General features: G+C 44.7%; 1 protein-coding gene across 2 annotated transcripts in view; it reads left to right on the top strand.

Moving 5' to 3' along the window:
• The window catches only part of LOC119176383 (protein O-mannosyl-transferase Tmtc3), a 395,223-nt gene that overhangs the window by 302,441 nt on the left and 68,648 nt on the right, over positions 1 to 24,134 (top strand). For both annotated transcript variants that reach the window (XM_037427640.2, XM_075877560.1), the window contains exon 5: positions 13,768 to 13,904. In XM_037427640.2, the coding sequence (XP_037283537.2) occupies positions 13,768 to 13,904 (137 nt within the window). The remainder of the gene's footprint in view (positions 1 to 13,767; positions 13,905 to 24,134) is intronic.

Genomic DNA, 24,134 nt, shown 5'->3' with positions numbered 1-24,134 from the left:
GACGAGTCAGAACAGAAACCAAAACAGGGATCGGCTCTGTCGTCCATAGTGGGTATCCAATGACGTCACAAGATATACCGTCACCGATGACGTCACGAGATCCGCTACACCCCACCACGGCTGGCCAGGGTGTAAACATAGCTCAGGTGCCTCGAACTTCTCATGCGAGAAAAGCAAGTTGGCGATGGAGCTGACAAAATTTGACTGTGCTCGCGTTGTCATCACCTTGTATAAGAAAGCCTGTGCTGCATTCGTCTGCTGGGAAAGGCGGGGTTTCGACAAAAAGAGTAGGCCCTGACGTCATAGACACAGGGTGGCCCGCGTCTAGAAGTGTGATTTCAAAATCAGCTACAAATTTTACATTTCTTTTCTAAAAATCCAAATGACTTAAGGTTGTATAATTTGGCACATATCACCGTGGTACCAACGCAAACGCATGTTCAAAGTTTTGTTGAAATCAGTGAATATCAAAGAAAAAAAAAGCCGGAGTTCACCTTTAACAGCAACCGTGCATCGGGAAGCACTGCAATTTTCCACTTCTGTCATAACATAGTTGACTCCGCCATGCGTCTTAACCGGCCAAGTACCATTGCAAGCTGATCATACCTGGTTTTCAGAAAAAAAAAATGCATATATCTCCTCGAAGGCTCTGAACTAGAACTGACCTGGCTTCTATTATACGAAAAGTACAGACGAGTACCGACTGCTCCATCTTCTTGAAGAGCTCCATCGCAGAAGTCATGCTATTACCAATGTCACCAGATTCAAACACATCCCCTAACAACTTCAACGGCAGCAGAGCTCGAATTGCTTTGTACCAGGTTTGTTTAGTGGTCAACAGGGACACAAATGGAAGAATTTAACGCACCAAAGGTATACAGGCCATGTCATAGAAAATCTTGTGTTGGCGTCGGAAGCGTTGGTTATGAGCGTAAAAAAAACAGCGTAGCTTGTATACTAGTGGCGCATTGATCGGCATCTAACTCGTCGTGGCGTTTTTGAGATTATGCAAGGTTATGCCAAATAATGTGAGGTTGTGCAGAGTAATGCAAGATTATGCTATGCCCAGTTGAGCGTGACGTTACGGGACTAGCCACGTGCCATTTTGTTGTCACGTTGCACCAGTGCCACGTGACACTGGTTGCGTGTTTCATGACTGATCACGTGACGTGGCTTGTCACGTGAATAGTCACACGACACTTTATCGCATCAGTTGTCCCATTACATTTTTTTTCTTGTCGTCCCGCCCCGGTGGTCTAGTGGATAAAGTACACGGCTGATGACCCGCAGGTCGCGGGATTGAATCCCGGCTGCGGCGGCTGCATTTTCGATGGAGGCGAAAGTGCTGTAGGCCCGTGTGCTCCGCTTCGGGTGCACGTTAAAGAACTCCAAGTGGTCGAAATTTCCGGAGCCCTCCACTACGGCGTCTCTCATAATCATATGGTGGTTTTGGGACGTTAAACCTCATATATCAATCAAATCAACATTTTTTTTTTCCCATGGCAGAATTCATGTGACGTTCTGTTGCCATTTGTAGTGCCAACTATTACGAGACTCACGTGACAAAACGTCACGTGAAACCAGTATCACATGACGCTAATCCCGTGACACCACTAACGTGACTAGTGAAGTGACGGCGACATCACGACGTATGCGCAGCTGAAGATAATTGCGCCGAGTCAGGCAGAACACTAAAGTTCTTGCTGCCAACTTAAACAGCTCGGCTGTTTAAAAAACCTGATGGAAACCTGATGACAATAAAAAGATAGACTCGGGCTTGAGCTAGACTCAGGTATTCTGCACAGCCTGCAGACACGCATTCATCCACAGAAACACTTGTTCTGTAAGCTACTTCGAAAAAAAAATATCCTATACAGTCACCGTATTGGGAAACAAGCCAGGCTCACAAATGTAATATTCTTAAAAGGAAAGGCGTAAAGGAAAGGCGTTAAAGAACTCCCAGTGGTCAAAATTTCTGGAGCCCTCCACTACGACATCTCTCATACTCATATGGTGGTTTTGGGACGTTAAACCCCACATATCAATCAATCAAAGGCGTAAATTTAGACACCAAAAGTGAGATATCAAGACAAATATCGCCATCAACTAATTTATTGGCCTTCACATTTGAGCTTCAACATTCCACGTGACATACGTGGAATGTGGAACAGCAGCAGCCACCGGGAAAACAGGAAAAAAATGGATAAACAGGAGAAAGGCCAATAAATTAGTTGGTAGAAGCGTTTGTTTTATTTTTTCATTTTAGTGAGGTCTAAATATGCATATTTCCTTTCCAAATGCTTCACCAACTAGTTCCTGGAAAAGTTATTCTCATCATTATACCGTATGGCTAGGTAGTGCACTCTTTACAAGGGCAAGAAAGGCACGACACTCGCTACGCTCGGAAAGTAAAATTAAAAAAAAACTTCACATACAGGCGGGTGTTTCAAGAAATGTGTCCAATTAATCTGTCAAAATCACTGAAAGGAGGTATCTGCGTGCTACTTGCGGCATTGATTTTCCTGTGGCAGAAAGCATCTTCAGATGGGTACAAAATAATTACAGCAGTAATTTTAGAAATCAACACAATTACTTTTCAACCAGTGGTGATAGCTGGTTGAACCAAATGGGAGAAATCAAGCACTGCCTACGAATAGTTCATAGCCACTTTGAAATTTTGAAAAGCGGCAACTGATAATCACCGCGGAGCGATGCAATGAGCCTAATTTAGCTGGAGAAACCGAAACCGACGCACCAAACAGCGCATCTACTATTCACTTCGACAACACCCTCACTGACGACACTGTTTCTCTCACCGTTGTCAACCGTCAATTTAGACATTTCGCTTCGACGCCACTTATTGACGCTCGCTTATTCTTCTCCCCCAATGCGAGGGAAACAGTGTCGTCATTGAGGGTTTTCTCAAAGTGAATGGTCTGTGCGCTGTTTGGTGCGCAGGTTCCGATTTCACCAGCTAAATTAGGCTCAATGCATCGCTCCACTGGGATTACCAGTGGCCGCTTTCAAAAACTTCAATGTGGCTATGGACTATTCTTAAGAAGGGCTTGAATTCGACCAGTTGACACAACTGGCTATTACTACTGGTTAAGAAGTTACTTATGTTAATTTATATAACTACTGCCATAGTTAAGGTTTGCACCCATCTGAAAATGCCTTCTACGACAGGAAGGCAAGTAGCACGCAGATACCTCTTTTCTCTAATTTTTAAATAATATTGGACACATTTCTTGAAACACCCTGTATACGTACCCACGCTGACCCCGAGTGACACAGAAATGAAGCAACAGTCCCTGAAGAATTATCCAATATGAAATTTTGTGCAATTACGATACCATAATCGCGGCACGTGTAGAAATGATCTTGGCAGTTTATGTATTGTTATCTACGAAACGTACACTGTTGCGCATAGCCAAGTGATAAGGGGTCATCGTGGGTGCACATATATGAAGTATTTATTTCTTAAATAAATTTAGCTGCGAGTGTAGCGAGTGTCATGTCTTTTTGTCCCTGTTGTCCCCATAAAAAAGTCCTATACTTTACTATACGGTACAATGATCAGTCACCAACTAGCCCAGCTCTCAACCTTATTGAACTGATGCAAGAAGGTCAAGGACGCTTCAGCTTCGCGTTCAAGAGCATAGAACACATTATCAGGCCCCGCACGTATCGCATTCTCAACTGCTAACACTGACACGCAGCGACCTAAGGGTGCCACATTCGCCATCCCTGACAAAACCTCGTCCGATTCACCCCTGACGCCGCTCCGGCAGGATCGTCAACCCCTTGCCACCCTGAGTCACAGCCATGGTTTCACCAGCCCACCAAAGTTTTCGTTACATGTCTCAACTATGCTACAAGAAAACGAACCTCTGTGTCCTTAGCATTGGCCGTTTCAACCTGTCCTATAATGCCAACTTCAAATATTGTTGCACAGTGCCCACTATGCCAGAATTATTCATTTTACCAATCAGTGATGGGCCCTCTACACGTCCTAAGACAACGTGCGAATCTACGTATCTGTTCACTTTGTGGATGCATTCCTGAATTGTGATGATTAAAAATGTGTGAGTGCAGAAAGGTGTCTTGAAAGGTCAGTTGGTACATGAAATTGAGGGGGAAATATCCCTTGTGTTGTGGGATCATTCTTTCTTAGTCCCGTTTTTGCGCTGTTTTCTTCTCAATGTCTGAATGCTTTGCAATGAGTATGCCTTCAAAACACCCCCTCGTAGCGCAGTTTGCATGTTTTGACGCAAGGAGAACTCCACGCTTTTTCCAAGCAATATTGCATGCGTTAAGGAGATTCCTCCCACTACGTGACATCTATATAACGTGTTTTTAAGGTGTTTTTAACCAATGGCGTGGCATTATGCTATAACGCGTGCTTGCCACACAGAAGGATTGGGTTTGATTCTCACTCGAACCGAAGATGTTTAATGGACGAATGAATGCAAAGCTCTATTTGAAGTCTTCGGGTGCACGACTCAACGCGCAGCAAGCCGCTCCCACGTTGGGACAGTCAGGCCAAACCCGACCGCTGCACCGTGGGCCCTCTGGACAGCCCACACTTGGTCCCCGACATCGGGGCTTTTGATAACGGATAACCACTTTTCTTCATTGGATTGGTTGGATCGGGACTCGTAGCCATCCAAGGGTCAGAGCGATAACGAACCGAGGAGACGTGGCTGATAACTGAAAAACGTTTATTTACAGTAATTGGATGATTAGGTATGGTGGTGCATGACAAAATGGGAAAGCACCTCGCCCGAGCGTCTCTGCGCTCGCGTTTTGTACCTTCCCGTCTTCCCGAGATTCCCTGGGAGGGACGACAATGCAGTCCAGGATCCTCCAATAGTAACGTCGTCCTTCACTGCGTTCCAGAACCTTCGTCTTTCACTGCTCTCACGAAGAGGCAAAGTCACAAACCCCTCCCAGGAGAGGGGGAAAGGCACGCACTGATCGTCTTTACAGGGAAGGGACAGTACACACAAAAAGCACGGCACAGCTAGAGTTACTGTATATGCTACCTTTAGGTAGCAGAGTTGCGCCAAGATACGCCACCTTGGGCTCAAATGTCTTGCGGGAAAGCCACTCACTACCCGCGTAGGAGCAGCGCTCGCGCATATAGCGTTGATATTTTTTTTTTTGCTTTCTTTTCTTTCTATTTTTTGTGAAGGTACGAGACAAACTCAGTTGCTCTTGTCACGCCTGGAAGCCTTGATTTTATGTTTACGTTTTTGTTAATTATTAATTAAAAAACAAACGTGCGTCAGCTCATTTAACCAGTGGTACATATATATATTTAGAGTTGGCCACACGTTAGCTTCGGCTTCTTTTGTACTGTTTTTCCCATTTACATATATAAAATTATTTTTCACTCTTGATCACTATCGAGTATTTCGTCCCTTATTTTGCCGTGAATATACCCGGAGGTATTAGCTGCAATGTTCTTGTACTCTCGATCTTCATGTGGAGCTGTAGCTGTGCTACAATTTAATAGGCCCTATACAGTCGCTTGATTGCAGGCCTACCCATAAAAAAGCGTTTTTCTTTTAGCACGAGTTTAAAAGCGGTAAGCTGTGCGGGGGCTCGCAGGGTGAATGAAGCGTGCACTTTTCTTTCGTGGCATTTTTGCTCGCGGCTCCGCAGTAATGACGACCACCCCAGACCTCGTGAAGAGGGCAGCGTACGAGCCGGCGCTAAAGTGTCTTGCCAAGCGCAGGTACTCATTACCCAAGCTTAGCGCCGAGAAAGGATCGCTAAAAATTCGCGCATGCCGTACGCGGGGTCGTTCGGGTGCGCAGCGTTCATTAGAGGACGACGAAATACTCATCCGGCGGCGCGAACTGCGCTGCGAGGCTCGTGCAGCAGCAGGCGCGCAAGGAATAGCGTGCGCGCCCCGACCGAGTGCACATGCGGTGCCTGGCCCTCTCTTCGTCGAGCTCATCGTTAGCAATGCGTCTTGCAACTCCTCGGGGAGTTTCAATTCGCTGCGTTCGCGAAAACTTCTCGCTTCCTTGTTCTTCGCACACGCTCTTCTAGCGCCCGCATCGTTCCCTCCCGCTTCGCGCCGCACAAAATGCCTCATTGATTCCGCCCGCCTCTTCCCAGGCCACCGCGAGTGCTCTCTCAGGAGGACGCCGAGCACAACCGCTGCTTCGACTGCTGGGGATCATTCCCCATCACGTTTTGTTTGGCGTGTTGCGTGTTGAGATCTGGCGCCGTTCGTAGGGGAAGCTGGCACGCCGTAATGATCAAAGGAAGACGGCATCCTTGCTTACAGGGATGCCCACGCGCGCCATCGACCTCTCGCACAAGAGCGCGCCGGCGACGAGCCACCTTTGTCGTCGGCGCCAAGCTTCCCCTTCCACTCGGTAGAGCTCGCCCGCCCGTTTGTTTACGCCGGCGCGCACTCATTAGGACAAAAGCCGAAGGCCCCTCCATTGAATTGTTCCCCGTCTCATTGGACTCTTGCTGTTCGCCCTCGGCCCGTTTTTCCTTTTCACAAACGAGCCGGGCACTTGGAAGCCGTTTAGAGGATTACAAAGTGCATTGCCCCGTTCTTCTCCCTCCGGCGTCGGCTCGATGAAACCCAGCAGGAATAAGCTCCTCCGCGCGGACGGTGCCCCTTGCCTCCCGCTATTGCCCTGCTGTTTGGTTGAGCGTCGCTAGATTACTTGCCGGGCCACCGCGGTTCCCTCCTATACGAACCAGAATGTTCCCACAAGAAAGCATAGAGCACGGACCGAGCACAGTCCGAAGCGAAGCCTAGTGTCGCAAGTAACCCGCACTTTGCCCGCTACTGCCCTGACAACAAATTAACGCCTCTTACTCGGCGAAAACGAGCTCCGAAGGCCGTCTATTCTAACCGACGCGCAGCTCATATGGATGGATGGATGAATTGATATGGCTGTATACCCTTGAAATCGGGTGGTGGCTAAAGCCACCTAGCCGTAATGCTTAGTGAACTAAAAACTATATTTATCTCTTTTTTTTCTTTAAATAGGTAAGTTGAGGACTGGTACTTTGCATATGCACTCATTGTGAGGGCGCCATCTGGTACCCTTTCTTGAACGTGTTTCGATCGGACTATTATGTTTAGGACAGACTAAATACGCCGTTTGCTTCGCACCTCTTGAGTTCCTAGGTCCATTAAGAATGACCCGTTTATGGATTTGGTGGAAAAGGGATTCCTTACGGCTTTATTGTCTGGAAATATAGATACGGTAATAGCAGTTTTTCTACTGGATATGTTGATGCCCTGTGAATCACCTCCTTGTTATTAAAGGATATGTCTGATAAGAACCGACTAGTGTTTTGTCAAAAATAGATATTATTTCTAGCCGTAAAATTTATTGTCTCGGCTAACTCAGCCCGTTATGTTAACTGCTTAACGAACACAGCACGGTGCAGCAAAGGAGAGGAAAACCGGCCGAGGAGGCTGAAGAAAAGGAAGGCCCCGAAAACGTCCACCTCCACTGGGTGCACGCTAAAGAACCCCAGGTGGTCAAAATTTCCGGAGCCCTCCACTACGGCGTCTCTCACAATGATATAGTGGTTTTGGGACGGTAAGTCCCACATGTCAATCAACTTCCACCTCCACGGCCGGTAATTCTTTCAGTTCTTTGACAAAACTGTGTTAAGCTTGCAAGGCATTATAATCTCACGCAAACTTTAATGCTCTAGGACTGTGTAGTAAAGGTTCCATGCGGTAAATGTTCCTTAAGTTGAAGATGGCCTATATCTCGGGACCAAGGGCATCCGCGACTATAATTAAACAAGGGCGTACAAGGAATAGAGAATTGCGCATAGTATACATACTAGGCTATCACGGTAGCCTCAAAGCACAAAACATATCGTTTGAAGTTTTAGATTCTCCTTGAAGAGCTATCAGGCTCTTTAGATAATAATATTTTTTATAGATCTTACTCATTGTTCACCATGAGTCATCACTACAGCTTTACAAGAGAGTAATAATCTTTTTTGTGGCTCATTTTTATTAGGAAATGTAGATTTTCCGAAATTACACACCAACATAACGTCACCATACAGTCCTGAAAAAGGTGGTAGTATTTTTTTTAATTCTGAGGCAGTAAGTGCGCGTCACCTCATTCACTATTAATATAGTGAGTGCAAACAGTAACTGGCAAGTTAGTAACCTTACTATGAGGCTTACAGCTTATAGTTAGTACATGCAGGGAAGTAGAAATACAAAGGTCGCGACATTGCTACTGTAACAGTCACTGCCTTTGTAGTACGGTTGTTAACCTAAGTAAACTAAATTTACCCGACCATGAATTTACACCAATTGTCGCGTTATTCTATATTTTGTATTCAGATTCTTATACTTTACTGTATGTATATATGTTTAGCATGACGAGCACGAAACGTATTCCAACAAATGAAATAAAACTATGGTTTGCCGAAATTTTTCATATGTTTAACATAACAAGTATCAAACTGTTATTCCAACATATTGTGACGACGCGGGATTGACGATTGAACGGAGGATAACCGACAAAGAGGCTTTATCAATCTCTGCAAAAAGGCAGCCACGTCTTCTTTGTCCTTGTCCTGACCAAGTGTTTTCGCGCTGCTTCTTTGTCTTCGTTACTGGCACATACGCGTGGCATTATTCCCCCTTCAAAAAAAGCAGTCCTCATAGTGCAGGTTCATCAAGCAGAAAAAAAAACTATCGTCACTAAAGGTATGGTTTCATCCGAAGCACATGAACAATTTTTGGCAAATGTCTTCGGCGCTTTGAACTCTGAGGGCCGTCAGGAACAACCTCATGATTTACCTCACTGATGCGTCGGAGAACCTTGTAAGGTCCGAAGTATCTCCGCAACAGTCTTTCGGAAAGGCCATGACGACGAACGGGTGTCCAGATCCACACCACACTATGTCGCCCACATTATAAGTGACGAGTCTGTGCCGGATATTGTAGAGCTGGGCGTCACTGTCCTGTTGATCGATTGTCCGCAGCCGGGCAAGTTGCCGAGCTTCTTCTGCTCACTGCATACAAACCATAGCTTCTGTGTCATAGGCCTCGTTATTATGGGGGAGCATTGCGTCTAACGTTCTTCTAACATCATGGCCGTAAACGAGACTTAAGGATGTCTCTTAGTGACATCCTGACGAGCCGTGTTGTACGCGTAAGTGACGTAGGTTAGCAGCCATCACAATTCTTGTGTTCTACGTCTACGTACACGCTGATCATGTCAGCCAGGTTCCTGTTGAGACGTTCAGTCAGCCCGTTGGTCTGGGGATTATATGCCGTTGTCCTTCTGTGCGTGGTACAACTTAGTTGCAAAACGATGTCCAAGAGCTCGGCCTTAAACGCAGTACCGGAGCCGATCATCGAGCCTGAAATTGCCACTACGCGTCGAAACACGGGTGCACCGTTTCAGTTGGCGTCTACTAGGCTTGTCGACCGAACGTAATCTTCTGCCAGAAGATTCCAGCAATCGTCCTCCAACAACCATGTCCACCGCAGCTCCATCTCACCACTTGACACTGCAGAATCCTATAATTACCGACTGCTTCCATGGTGAAGCCGCAGACGCCCAAAACTGGCTGGACCAGTTGGAACGGTGTGCCAAGTACAACCGGTGTGCCACCCCAGAAAATAAGCTTTCGGGTGTATACTGCTCTCTAAAGGTCAACGCCCAGACATGGTACACGAACGGGGAGCGAAGCTTGGCTATTCGGAACGATTTCCGCACCCATCTACTCAACGCATTTACTATAGTGTTGACAGAAAGAAAAATGTGCAATGTCTCCAAGAACCTCGCATCCAGAAACCAAACCAGAGCGTTGCTATGTTCGCTGAGGACATATCCTGTCTTTTATAGGGCAGAACCCGCGATGCCCGAAGACAGGAAGTTACAGTATGTCATGTGAGGAGTGAAGGAGCAAAAGTTTCCTGGGCTGGTGAGAAATCCACCGACAACCGTGGCTGACTTCACCAAAGAGGCCACTGCGATTAAACGGGCCCTACAGCAAAAATATCGCTAGCATGGCATCATGGTTAACTCCGTCGCGGATACCTCCATTACGGCTGCGGCAGGCTTTTGCGAAAGCGACAAGCCTCTACGTGAAGTGATCCGAGAGATTCTGAGAGAGGAACTTCGTCAGCTGGGTTTAGTTCCACCACTAAAACCGAAGCCGGCGTTGTGATTTTTTGCTGACGTCGTCTGAGAAAAAGTGCGTCAAGCTCTTTGTTCACCGGGCTATGGCAACGTGCAATGGCACCTTATTTATGCTGATGCCATGCGATGCCCTGTCATCTTTCCTCTGATGACGACCGCTCCAGCAACTCGTCCACCACCTACCCTTCATACGCAGCTGATTCTATCGCCGCCCACCTCACCGCCGCCACCATCGCCTGTCTCACCGACCTGAAGAACTCCGTACGCTCGACACCCGAACAGCAAACGGTGGTTCAACGGAAAACTCCCGCTGAACTACCAGCACCGGAAAACCAATTTGCGGCGCACTGCTGACCGTCGACCGGTTGTACAAAAATCCTCGAGGAGCACTTAAAAAGGCTGCCACGTCTTCCTTGTGTTTGTCATGACCAAGTGTTTTCGCGCTGCTTCTCTGTCCTTGCCTCTGGCACATACGCGCGGCGATATTCAAGCTAGTTTGCCTAAGTCTTACATAACGGCGTAAGGCATTATGGTCAGTAGAGGTAGTAATGTTTACTAGCTCATAACACACACGAGCAGTAACGTTTAAGAATCCTTACACGCTGAGTAGTCCCCTAAGGACAGCACTTATTATCTCGCGTGTATTGCTATACAAGCAAGACGTAGTAAAGTTGGCATGGAGTAGTCAATGCGGTGGTTACAAAGTTTTTACAATTTTTTTCTTTATGATACGTAGGCTTTAACGTCCCAAAACCACCATATGATTATGAGACATGCCATAGTGGAGGGCTCTGGAAATTTCGACCACCTGGGGTTCTTTAACCTGCCTTCAAATCTGAGCACACGGGCCTATAGCATTTTCGCCTCCATCTCAAATGCAGCTGCCACAGCCGAGATTCGATCCTGTGACCTGCGAGTCAGCACCCGAGTACCTTAGCCACTAGACCACCGCGGCGGTGCTTTTTACAACGTTTATAAAGGTTAATTAAAGATATGTCCAACAGTGTACTCAATATAGGAATTATGTGATTAATAATAAAGTATTGTTTGTTTCTTGTACCACTGCATTACCGGTCTTTTACTTTATGCAGACATTTTAGGCATTTTCTCCAAAAGTGTACATCGATATACATATAACTTTTAGTTAGTCTTCACAGTCAGCAAAATAACGCAAGCCTTTCATTAACATATACACACTCAACAAATTATTTTACACTCCTATTAAAGCTCCTTCTGCACAGAGATTCATTCGCGAATAAACATCATCAATCTGACAACGTCCACTGTACTGCAATGACGTCTCCCACGATCCACCAATCAACCCGGTCTTGTGCTTGCCGCGGCCACCTTATACCTGCAAACTTAATCTCATCTGCCCGCCTAACATTGTGCATGACCACACACGTCCACACTCAATAAGTGATGTGTCGTAATTTATGAGATCTCAGATATCGTGAATATAACGTTTCAGAAGAATATTGGACGCGTATCTGCAGGCTTCACTGCAAATGTCGTTGAAAGACAATAGTATTCTGCCGGCCGCACTACATGAGTCCCGGGGCAGATCTCGTGAAGTGGATAGTATTCCATCAAGCGCAAATTTGTGTTTTTTCTTGTCTCAGACAGCGCCTCCTTTATATTGAATCAGCTGCGTCTAGGTGGCATTGATAAAATAGAGGAAGCGCTGCATGTGATATGAGCGCCATCTAGCAGGGGTGTCATGAAACATGGGCTTGAGCAGAACCCAGGGCCACTGCCAGGTGGCAGCACCACATCGTCGGCAGAGGGCTTTTTTGTGCACAGCGTCGCATTTTCAGCACAACCTAAGAAACAGTATGGTCTTTACAATTACGTATCTATATAGTTACTAGTAAAATAACACACCACCTAACACTTACGCATTGTTTTTAGCGCCTCAGATATGCATAACATTCGCTTTTTGGTCGATAATGTTCATAAGTATGAACGCAGCCACAAGCATAAAGTGACTGGGCGTTCAGCATACTTGTGTTTAAACTTTGGCCGGTTGACCCTTCGTGGTGGTCTATTGACTAAGGTACTCTGGGGCTGACCCTCAGGTCGCGAGATCAAATCCCGGCTGCGGCGGCTGCATTTTCGATGGAGGAGAAAATGCTGTAGGCCCAAGTGCTCAGACTTGGGTGCACGTTAAAGAACCCCAGGTGGTCGAAACTCTGGAGCCCTTCACTACAGCTTCTCTCATAATCATATGGTGGTTTTGGGACGTTAAACCCCACATATCGTCATCAAACTTTGTCCGGTTCACTGAATCCTGTGACAGACAGAAAGACAGACAGAAAGACAGACTGACTAAAATTTAAGCTTCAAGTATCCCAAGAAAGACTGTCGTCTTTAAAAAAACGTAGCCGTCATTGGCAGTGCATCGTTGTATAGGCCTAATGGCACACTGGTTTTACAGTCATGTGCAACCAATGATAACGAGTCATAATTGAATTTAAATATGTGCCTGCACGCGTGGTTGCACGCATGGTATGTAGCTGTCTCCCGAAATGCCCTTTTTTGCAACAAAAGACTTGGTAGAGCTATGCTTAATGTCCTGACCTTTGCCGAAGCTATGCATAAAATTAAAGGCAGAGCTGAAGGCGTTCAGCGGAAATCGATATGTGTCAATGTGGTCCATTGTTTATACTAGCGAGAACATTGCCCTTGAACTATTTTGCTTTGTTTATAGTATTCTTCGTGTAGAAAGTGCCGATGATGCAAGCCTGCTGTCACATTCTGAGCTTAAAAACTCATGTTATGCTCATGTGCCGGCTTGGTCCGTTAATTATGCAGATTTCTTCAGCTTATGCAGATTACCCTCCTTGTCCATCCATACTTTTTCCCTTTTTGTTAAAAATACCTTTGCAGAAAGTCAATCGCCAATGCTAGCGCGTGTAAGATATCACATAATAATAGCTGAGCCATAATTATGCGACAGCGAAGCCTTGTGTCATTCTTGCATGGATGTTCTTGCGAATTGATTATTCTAAACAGTGAAATACATATAAACGGGAGAGGGCAGGAGGGGTGAATTTTGTTACTTTTGAGTTCTGGAAAAGAATGAAGAGGGGGCAGAATATCGGCACCGATCTAGCATAAAAGTGCAGAAAGATACTTTGAGTATTGATTAAAGTGCGGCCCACGCATCACTCTTCTTTAAATGTATTTATGAGCTTGTCAGACGAGTGTCCAGCTCTTGGCATGTTTGTAGCGTGCGTGTTTTTTTACGACCGCTGCTTCAGTCAAAAAAAAAAACGCTTGGGCTTCGTTGTATTTTCTGTGATTTCCATTTTATCTCGCACACAATCGTCTAACACGGTTTCCACTTTTGATTGTTGTCGCAGATCGCACGTCACAGGTTTACGGAGACGGTTTTCTGGCCATTGCCGCATTTCTAGTTTATTTTTTTATATTTTAATCAACAATCTTCGTAGTGTTTTTGTATTGCACTGATAAAGACTTTAATTAAACTGGTAAGCAGTTTTCTAACTCGAAATTACCATGGCTATTGCTAGCGTTTGGACATCCCTAACATTAGCCCAACCTTACACTGTGCCATTTCTTTTTTTTTTTTCAGGAACAAAGTCACAAATCCTACCGTCCACTGACAGTGCTGACGTTTCGACTGAACTTCGCTGTCCACGGCCTCGATCCGTTTGGCTACCATTTGGTGAACCTTTTATTGCACGCTCTGGTGTGCCTCCTCTACCACAGGTGAGCCCGGCGCACAACGTATTCTATAGCGACGGCAATTATTAACCCATTTTCCGAGCAGGTGATTTTAGGCGAATGAAAGCAGGCTTGACTCCACCCAACGCTTGATAAGATTCCTGTTCCACCTTCTTTGTTTTATTGGTTACAATCCTCGTCTGTAGAACAATTGTGCGACTGCGCAAAATTTATTTGCGCGAGAAACGGTTCGTAGTAACGCCCTACTCTTGCACGTGTATACAACGTTGTTATGGTGCACGTATCGAGCAATGTATAAAATCTGTAGCAGACACAGGCTGAAGAACGGTATATAGTAACCCGCAGTCTACAACATCCTTTCTTTTTCTTTTGCCTCGCTAATATGTGCCCATAACCGTAAGAGTGCCCACACTTGCTTTCCTGACCCACTGCGCTTCTTTTCTTTGCAACGAAACGTCTCTCTTTAGCCGGTTGTCCGTCACGATGGAGCTGTGGTTAGAGTGCTCGGTGGCTGTCCCGAAGGTCGCCGGTTCGATCCCAGCAACTGCGTTTGCACTTCAATGGAGGCAAAGTGGTAGAGGCACGTGTACCGTACGGTTTCAGTGCACGTTTAACACCAGATGGCTGAAATTTCCGGAACCCTCCGTTACGGCGTCTTTCATAATAGTATCGTGGTTTCGGGACCTGAAACTCCAGATATTATTATTTCTTCAGTTGATTGTGTTCATCTTTTGTTCTTGTGTTTAAAAAATAGAAAGAAAAGATGACCAAATGAAAGAGCTTAGGCATAGTCGCGCTTTAAAATATTCATCTTTAAAGCCTGCTGTTACCACTGGCATGCGAACAATACGTCGCGGCGCGTGTTACGTGATTTTTGGTACATTATACGCACTGCGCTTAACTGTATAGCACACTCGGCTCTCCGCATATTTGGCATTGGTTTGCATTGTGTAGATTCACTACGTACTTTTCTGTACTTACTTCCGTGGTTGATTTCGTTGAGTGGAAACGTGTACGTCGGATCTTTTACATCTTGCGCTCGTTCACATGAAAGCTGCGCAGCGCAAAGGCACAGACTCTATCTACTAATCACCAAACATAATGTGATTGATTGATTGATTGATTGATTGATTGATTGATTGATTGATTGATTGATTGATTGATTGATTGATTGAATGAATGAATTATTGATATGTGGGATTTAACGTCTCAAGACCACCATATGGTTATGAGAGACGCCGTAGTGGAGGGCTCCGGCAATTTCGACCACCTGGGGTTCTTTAACGTGCACCCGAATCTGAGCACACGGGCTAATGCAGCCACCGCAGCCCTGATTTGATCCCGCGACCAGCGGGTCAGCAACCGAGTACCTTAGCTAGTAGACCACCCTGGGGGGGGGGGGGGGGGGGCGTCCAGTGGTTGTACAGTTTTTATGACACGGAGTATAAAAGTCGTACTTGAAACCTGGAAAATATGTAGTCGTGTGTGTGGTTGGCTGGAAATTCGCGCGCACACACCAGCACACGCGTTCACTTACAGCAAGCTATTGTTTGTCACACTAAGTCATATTTCTTTACGTTCGGCCGAGAGATGTGTTTTGATATTTCTAATGGTGTCAAAGCCGCATAAATTTCAGTGTTTCAGCACCCATTGCTAATAACAGCCTCGCACCTTACTTTTTTCTTTGTTCAGTAACATTCGGGGCGAATTTTATTTTCGAGTTAAGCCGTGGCCACGAAGTGCCTGGTAAGGGGAATAAGTAGGACTAAGAACTATCTTTTTATTCAGTTATCCGACATCGTTCTTTATGTGCACCCTACTGCTCTAGATCAGCAACTATAGCTGTTTCCTTTTTAGTTCCCGACATAAAAAAAAAAAGCAGCGGGAGCTAAGTGTGGGAACAAAGCGGGGAGTTTCTACCTAACAGTAAAAAAGGAAAGGCGGGGGTGGTATATAACAATTAAAGCCAAGAATAGACAGCAGCAAATTTAGCCCGAAATTCACCCCTCATTATTATGTCCAAACACTATGTGTGGACCGTGACCTGAGCTAAACAAGCAAGGAGCAGTCAACTCAACGAGCATTATGTGAACCTAAAGGCTTGCTTAGAGCAGTCATTTAATTTTCATGAATTCCCTCATGACCGAAAGCTCCTCACCGATCAAATTATCGATCGTTTAAAAATAGAAAAAATAAAGCACCGACAACCAGTGCTTCTCTGCGTTAATGGAAACTCCACGTAAAACAGTGCCCGAAATGTAAAAAAAGTGCCTGATGGGCCGAAGTCAAGCTCATTTATCATATGGCAATACGCTAAAATGAAATGGTAGCCCCCTTAAATTTTTTTACTCAAGAAAACAGCTTTGTTCTCGCTGATTTAAACGTGTCGGGTTCTTTTTGTGTGTGTGTGTGTGCGCGCCAGCTGACAAACGGAATTAACTGTTCTCTTAATCGTTTTTTTTCTTGTGTGTTTCTTTCTTAGAGCTGTCATTCTCATTGCTTTCAAATTGTCGAAAAAAAAAGAAATATTGCTTGTGAATACTGCAAAGCCCTTAGTCACCACGTTTTATCAGACGCTGCTGCGGATAATTTTTTCAGCATGTTTTTTTACGTTTTAAACACGGCATCATTTGAAATCAACAAGCTTTGTTGCATGTAAAACATACTGTGGCAAAAATAATACGGCACTCCTTTACAGTCACGCCACCAATATTTGTACATACAAATGCCCTCACTTGAGTCTGCATGCCCTATCACGCTCATCCACATTCACAGCTTTAGAACAAGTGGGAGGGTTCCATAGTAGTGCATTCCTGCATGAGCTTAGAATTGTGGCGGCTTGGGCTAGTTGGTATGGCATGACGATAGTTATAGCACGAGAACAAAACAAAGACACAAAGATCTTGTCTCTGTGTCGTCGTTTTGTTCTCGCGCTATAACTATCGTCCTGCATGAGCCTTCGCATATACTGCCGCGCCGTCTGGACGGTGGAGACTTCAGCAACGAAGCCATCAATAAATATTAGGCGTCTTATTGAACTAACCTGTGTCCGTAGAGACACAGCTTAGGCCAATAAGGCGCTCAATCTTTGGTATGACTCTCCGCAGTGGTATAGTGGCTAAGGTACTCAGCTGCTAACCCGCAGGCCACAGAATGTTGTGGCGGCCACATTTTCTATGGAGGCGAAAAGGCTTAAGGCTCATGGCCTTGGGTGCATGTTAAAGAACCCCAGGTGGTGTAAATTTCCGGAGCCCTCCAATACGGCACCTTTCATACTCATACGCGGTTCGGATGCCTAAAACCCTGGATGATATTACTAGAATCTATGACAACATTAAAGAAGTTTCTTGCTCATTGATGCGCGCCAAGTGACATGTCTAGCGATTCTATCTGCTGTAACCTGATCACGACAAAAAAAGAAAGAAGAAAAGGAGAGAAAAAAGTAAATGGGAAAAGAAAGAAAGAAGGAAAGAAGGAAAGGAGAAGAGAAACCATGCATCTCACTGCGCATTCACCTACGCCCAAGCCCACGTCCCGGCATATTCTCCTGTCACCTAATCATAAACAATCACGTCTTTAGGGGTTACTGTGAGTGAATAAATACGCGAAAAATATGTTCCAAGCCCTCTGTGTAATAATCAAGCCCGTTACTGCTGAATATAATTGTAAGAAATTACCAAGATCATAAATGAAAGCAGAAATACTCTTTGCGTATATATATATATATATATATATATATATATAAATATATATATATATATATATATATATATATATATATATATATTATATCACGTTCGGTAAGCGCTTTTTCCAAGCGTTTTGAGCATATTTTATTCCTTTGCTTTTGATAAAAAAATGTTATGATGCTGAAGAGGCAATTCACGAATAGTTCAGCTATGCGTAGAAAGTATCACCCGGCACTAAATGCATTTTTCATAGTGACGAAATCTGATTTTGCAAGTTTGGCGTGCGACACTTTATGAGAACGAAGATGAAGAGCTTCCAAACGCAATAAAAGCGATTTCACGAAGTACGTAGTCTATCAACCATGAAAGTGTATTGGAGTGATGGTACATAGCAGAAAGAAATAAAATGGGGCGTTAATGTATCGTTTTACTATAAAGAGAACTGACTTTCGCAGCACCCTTCGTCGAAGACCCTTCATTTCATCCCATTTGTTTCCTTCAAAGTAATTACGTAGATAACGTGGGCATCTGAATATTACCACCAGTCAATATGCCGCAACGGTACACTTTAGAACATGATGAGTGATGATGTTAACAAAAGATGACAGGCTGGTCGATGCCGATGAAATGGGACCGAATGCCGAGCCAGTCTTCGGCGGATCCAAGAAGTTGAAAGGAAGTGGAAGGGGGGGGGGGGATATGCTTTAAAAATAAAGGCTAATACGTAAGTGAAAATCCTGACGAAGGTAGCTGGCGCACAATACAAATCTCGCCACGTTATTTCGAAGAACTTCGAAGTCCCCTTGTGCGCTCAAAATCGGTAAGTAGCACCAGCCAGGCGCCTATGCTCTATTTTCGGCCTTATGAGCGATTTAAACGAGATTATTTTAATGTGATTAGACTATTGCACAAGTATAATGAAGGGCCAATGACGTGACGTTGGCGACATCGCTATTCAGTACACTAGCTAGGGTGACGCAAAGGTTGTTTGATAAATAGTAGTAATGACTCCTTGGAATGGTTATTATTTTTATATATTATAAAGAAAACGCTGTTTGCGACACGGCAATATATTTTCACGTGTTATAAGCGCACTTGATTGTATTCAAGTCGTTCTTGATTGATGTTTATTTCGTCCAGAGAGGTTGTTTTCTTAACGCCATATTAAACAGTATATTAGATTACGCATTCATAAGCCAACATACTTAATTGGCCAGTTAAGCATATATATAGTGACATCTCTATGGTATTTATTTAGGCGTTGCAAGGGGTTTAGAACAAAGGTTTAGAATACACATCTCTTCCTTCGCGTAGAAAATGAAGGGACGGGTTATATCAGGCGAGTTTTTCGCCATCTTGCAGAATAAGGGCGTTTTTCTGAACTGGTTTGCATGTCGCTCCTAAGGCGAGTGGTGCAAAAATACTTCATACGGGGACAAGTAAGGTCCCTCTTTTCACGCTGCTCGCCTCAAGATTGCAAAATCCCAACCGAACTTCCGGTGAAACAAAGACGGGAACAAAGTTTGAGAACAACGACGCCGTGGTGCTTGACGTGCCCCTCGTTGTCGTCCCTCAGACTATTCCTGGCGAAGGGACGCCTTCAGCTTCAGAGTAACATTTTCCCGACGACCCTGCTTCCTCGACGCCTGGCGTGCCGCGCCGAGCCACAGCTGTTGCACCCACTCCGACGGCATTTAATGCGAGACCGCTCGCATTCAACACGGCGAAATTAATATTTCTCCACTGTAATGTTATCCTTGAGTGGATATTTTAAGCATGCATCTTAATAAACATAAGCGCCACACAGTCTTAAGTAGAAATGCTAAACCCCTTACTTACAGCCACACTTGTAAGGCTTAAGTGACTTTGTAAATGTGTGCTCCAGAGGTGCTTAGTAATTTCAGGCAGCGCCCTACTGATAATATCGAAGGCTTTGTAACTTTCCTTGTCATTAATTAAAATATGAATACGTGATCCTAGCCCCTTGAGGACGGCACCAGCGACTCCTTGTCCCTTAGCAAGCGAAACAGTAACACTGCACTGACACATCTTGTGTTCCAATATATGACATATTTTGTGCTCTTATTTGTTTATTTTTTGTATACTTCATTTATCGAGCAAGAACGCGAAGCCAGTGTCACCTCAAGGGCGCCGGTTTCTCCTAATTATCGTTTAAATAAATAAAAAAGAAAGTGTAGTCAAATATGGCACAGTATGTCGCCAGGAATGTAACACAATACACTCAAACAATATTATAATGACGAAGTTTTACGAAGCAGTTCAGGTGGGATAGGTACGTATGTGCATATATATGCAAATATATTGAATGTTTCATTATTAATTGAAATTTCAACTCAATTTAATGAAGTGATGATCACGTTCAAATTATTTCGCTGAATCGGGAATTTCGTGAGACCGAAAAAGCATTTTAGCGATCCTTCTTCTAAATCTAAAAGTGTAATGTAGTGAAACCCAAAAGCTACCACGTCGTTGGTTTTGCCGGCTACACAAGCCTGCGTATCTTCGAAACCGCGATGGGAGCCTGAGGGTGGCACAGACCTGGTGACAGCATGTCCGAAAAATGCGGGCCAGATGGACGTTCGCGTGATGCTATGACAGGCCCTCGATATGTGGTGACGCGGAGAACGAATGCACTGACTATGCGAGCAGGTCGAGCGAGAAAGATTCGAGGATACAATCAGAGCTCTTTGTCGCATAAACCATTAAAATAACCAAAGCGACTATCGCCGCTCGAAACACCATACCGTGAACGAAAGAGTGCTACCGATTCCTGAGCCTGCTTTTTTTTTTTTTGTGCGTGGGTACAGCTTGCAGTGTGGTTAGGATTTTTTTTTCCACTTGGGTATTTCTTTTGAAGCTGCATGTTGGCCACTGCCATACGACAGTCATGTAAATAGAGGAATTCTTAACCTGCCTCCATCGGTTCTCCAGCCGAGAAATTATTTCTAAACGTTATCAGCAGGAATTATCGGCGTTAAGTTTATCGGTCCAAATAATTAGCGGTACTTCAACTAATTGTGGATTCTCTGCCTTCTTCATGTCAGAAATGTGTCATGTTGAAAAAGAAGAAAACTTGAGTAAAATAAGCTTGTCTCTTCAAAGGTCAAACACGCCACAAGACATCCGTCGTAAAGGCAAACGCTATCGATGAAAGAATAGTCTTGTGAATGCATGTACATAATCACATTTAAGTATAGTATTACAGTAGATGACTTCAACGTACCCTAAAAGCGCCATCGCCACATTAAGTTGCTTGCTGTGGTCTGTTTTTGCGCTGGCCAACTTCAAACCTGATTTAGAGCCCCTTCATGCCTCTTTTTGTTCACATAAAATTGGTGAGCTCCTCACGCGACATATGTCATAAAGAATGGCCACCGAATCTTTTTTACCACATGTGGTCCTTTAACGTGCGCCACAAAGGAGCTTTTTGTCGTAGTTAAACTTCATGAAATGGGCTGTCACTGCCTGAAATTACTTTACAGTCTCCATAAGAGTAATGAGTAGTAGGCGGCTTTTTTCTAAGCTTAATTTGTTTATCTGAATGCAATTAACGCTCTTCAATTTCATCTTTAATAAGAGTTTGTCTTGTGTGGTAGTGTAAGGTTTATTCAACATATTTGTACTGTGTAGCTCTTTCCACGATATTATATTAAGCAATAGTTCTTTTGGAATGTGAAACCCCGATAGTGATGACCTCGTTAGCAACGTGATGTGTTATGGTGAAACTATAATCTAATTGCGTGTTCGTAAGTACGCTCACTACTCATTGTTACTTTGAAAGCTAACAAAACGACCTTATTTTTCAAAACACCTACAGCATGAAGGAACATTCCGAGTCTAGTACCCGACAAAGCTTAACAACAGGGAACATTAAAAGAAAAATTATTAACAAAGCCACACTGAACAAAACAAAAATTATTGAGCCCACGGGTGATTAGGCCAAAAGCTATGCCCACAGTGGTACTACTACACTGCTTCAATTATTTCTTTTATTTTTGGTATAAAACTGTGCTCCCCGCAAGCCACGCTGCGCCAAATTGTATAGATATAACAGCACAGTGGCCCACTTAATGAGCCCAATAACTCACAAATGACATATAGTGACACACCTTATTATTTTTGTGCCTTTAAAGGCGTTTCAAGAACTAATGTATGAGAATCTAATTCATTCCGTTACAATTTCAGTATCACACAGGTAAACCATATTTTGCACTAACGTGCTCATTTCTACGGTGCTTTTTGGAAAATTAGCTCATTCGCAGCATTCTCTAGTTATGCATTGACAAAAAACTGGCTATATTTTGAAACACTTTCCCTGAGAAGCCATCGAGAGAGACTACAAATACTCGTTTAATTGTGTGACACGGCGCTTTTCTGAGGGCATACGGAGATAGGGTGAATCAGCGTAGACGCGACGCATGTCTTCCGTTGCCCTTCACGTTTCTCGGGCACAAGCGCCGTACAGGTTCAGTTTGAATCCATTTCGAATACGCGTATGTGCGGCTCAACGCCCAAAACTGTAGTCGACGACTCCGAGAAAGACAAGGCGCGGGTGCGCGCATGACTTTCCATTCAGGTATGCGTGTCTCGCGCGCATACACATTCAAGAGACTGCTTATTCGCAATGCTACAGAGCAGCTCAGTGGTCCCAAGGCACCGAGATAATGCCGCTGCATCTTCAGTCGCAGGAAACACGGGGGAGAGGCCTGCTTTGACATCTACCCGAGAGAATAGCTGGCATCGCGCAAACATGACTGGGCGCTTATAGTGCCGAAACGATGTATCCTCTCCAGCACCGCGCGTGCTGCTGCCACGGCGGGAGCATACTCGAGCGAAGATATCGCGTCTCCGTGGCGCGCCGGACGAGTCCGCTCGAGTTGAAAAGCAGCCGGCGGCGTCGGCAGTCCCGCGAGCCGTGCTGCCCGTAGGCCGCATCGGCAAGGATCGGACCATTAGTGGAGCCGCGTCGGGAGATCCACCTCGACAGAGACTGATGGCCCGCGCTGAGCCTAATGGTTCTTGCATGCGTTACCGGGGCGTCCTGAGAGAGCCGTTCCATCGTCGACGCCGTCGAGAGCCGGGGAGACGAACGACAATGCTACCGTTCCGGCGTCTGGCTCGGAGAACCGATGGCTTCCCTCCTGCTCGCGTTTTACAGCTAGCTACCTCTTTCCTTGTTCTTGATGTCCGTTACCCGTGTTGTCTGTTGTTATTGGCAGATGCTTCGAGCACTGAAACAGGGAAATTCGGTTCAAAGTTTACGCCGCCCGACGCCCCTGAAATTCGAGTGTGGCAGTCCAGGTGCGAGTGAACAACAAAAAAGAACAAAAAAACGTGGCTTTTCGTACCGAGTGCTGCGTACTACCACGATGCTGTGTCACAGTCTAAAAGAAAGAAATACGACCATTGATTTGCTTCTGAAATCGCTATAAAGCTCTCGCTTCTTGCACTGCTCCATTTTGTTTGTGGACGAAAAGGATGAGAAAGATGGGCGGGAACGGCGAACAGAGTGCGAAAACAAACGGGGATTGCCTCGCAAAATTGACGACTGAAGCTACTCCATCGCGTGATGTGCTCCAGTGTGATTACCTATCGCGTATAGAGAGCGCATTAGCGAAATTTTGGCGCCTAGCACTCGACAGCTGCCCTTGGAAAACGCATTCGTCATCTTGTTTGTTCAAAATCACCCTGCTCCTTGTTGGTTCTTTACCATCATTCGCTTTTCAACGTGTAAAATCATACTGAAAACTTTTTGGTCGTGGCGAACATCGTTTGCTCTTGTAATGTGAAACAACCATGGTCGTGCAAATACATATCTGAGTCATTGCGTTTACTAATAGGGCGTTAGTGCGTCAAAAGTACGCCGTTGCTGTTTATCGCATTGACAAACCCGTATTCTCTAAATATAATTGCACCAACAGCGTTCTGCGTGGCAAAAAAAGGGACTTCTTAGTACCAGTGCTACATCAAAAAATGAAATATTTTTGAGATGAAGAAACACTGTAGAAGGCAAACCAGCAACAACTTTATATTAGTGGGTAATTGTATATGAATTTAAAGCAAAGCAAATGCATTTAACGGAAACAAGTACATGTTATATGTAGAGGGCGTTCATTTTGGCGATACAGAATATTTTTTTAAAATGTGTGACAATATAACGCCTGTCATCAACTTCTTAATTTCTTTTCTTTGATTTGAAACTCAAGGCCAGTTAATGGTACGGAAAGTAGTAGGCTATTGATATCTGAAACGTGCCTATTCTTGCGAAATTAAAATAAACTTAAGGTACTTGATGATATGCATCGAATTTCAATGGTGACACCGAAACTGAACCATTTTAGGCAAGGAATAATAAATCTTGACATATAAAACTATTGCTCAATTAAAACAAATCTCTCCTTTCTATATATTGTATGATCTGTTATTTCAGTGGTTCTAAAAGCAAACTGGATTCGACTGTTTATCAAACTAAATCAGCAAGGGGCGGGCTGAACAGGGCGCGAATCTCCTCAGTAGTATAGAAAATATTCTTAGGAAAGAGAAG

This window comes from Rhipicephalus microplus, chromosome X (genome assembly GCF_043290135.1).
Source record: "Rhipicephalus microplus isolate Deutch F79 chromosome X, USDA_Rmic, whole genome shotgun sequence".
Classification (NCBI taxonomy): domain Eukaryota; kingdom Metazoa; phylum Arthropoda; class Arachnida; order Ixodida; family Ixodidae; genus Rhipicephalus; species Rhipicephalus microplus.
The sequence above is the reverse complement of the archived record's forward strand: the minus strand, read 5'-3'. Positions and strand labels throughout refer to the sequence as shown.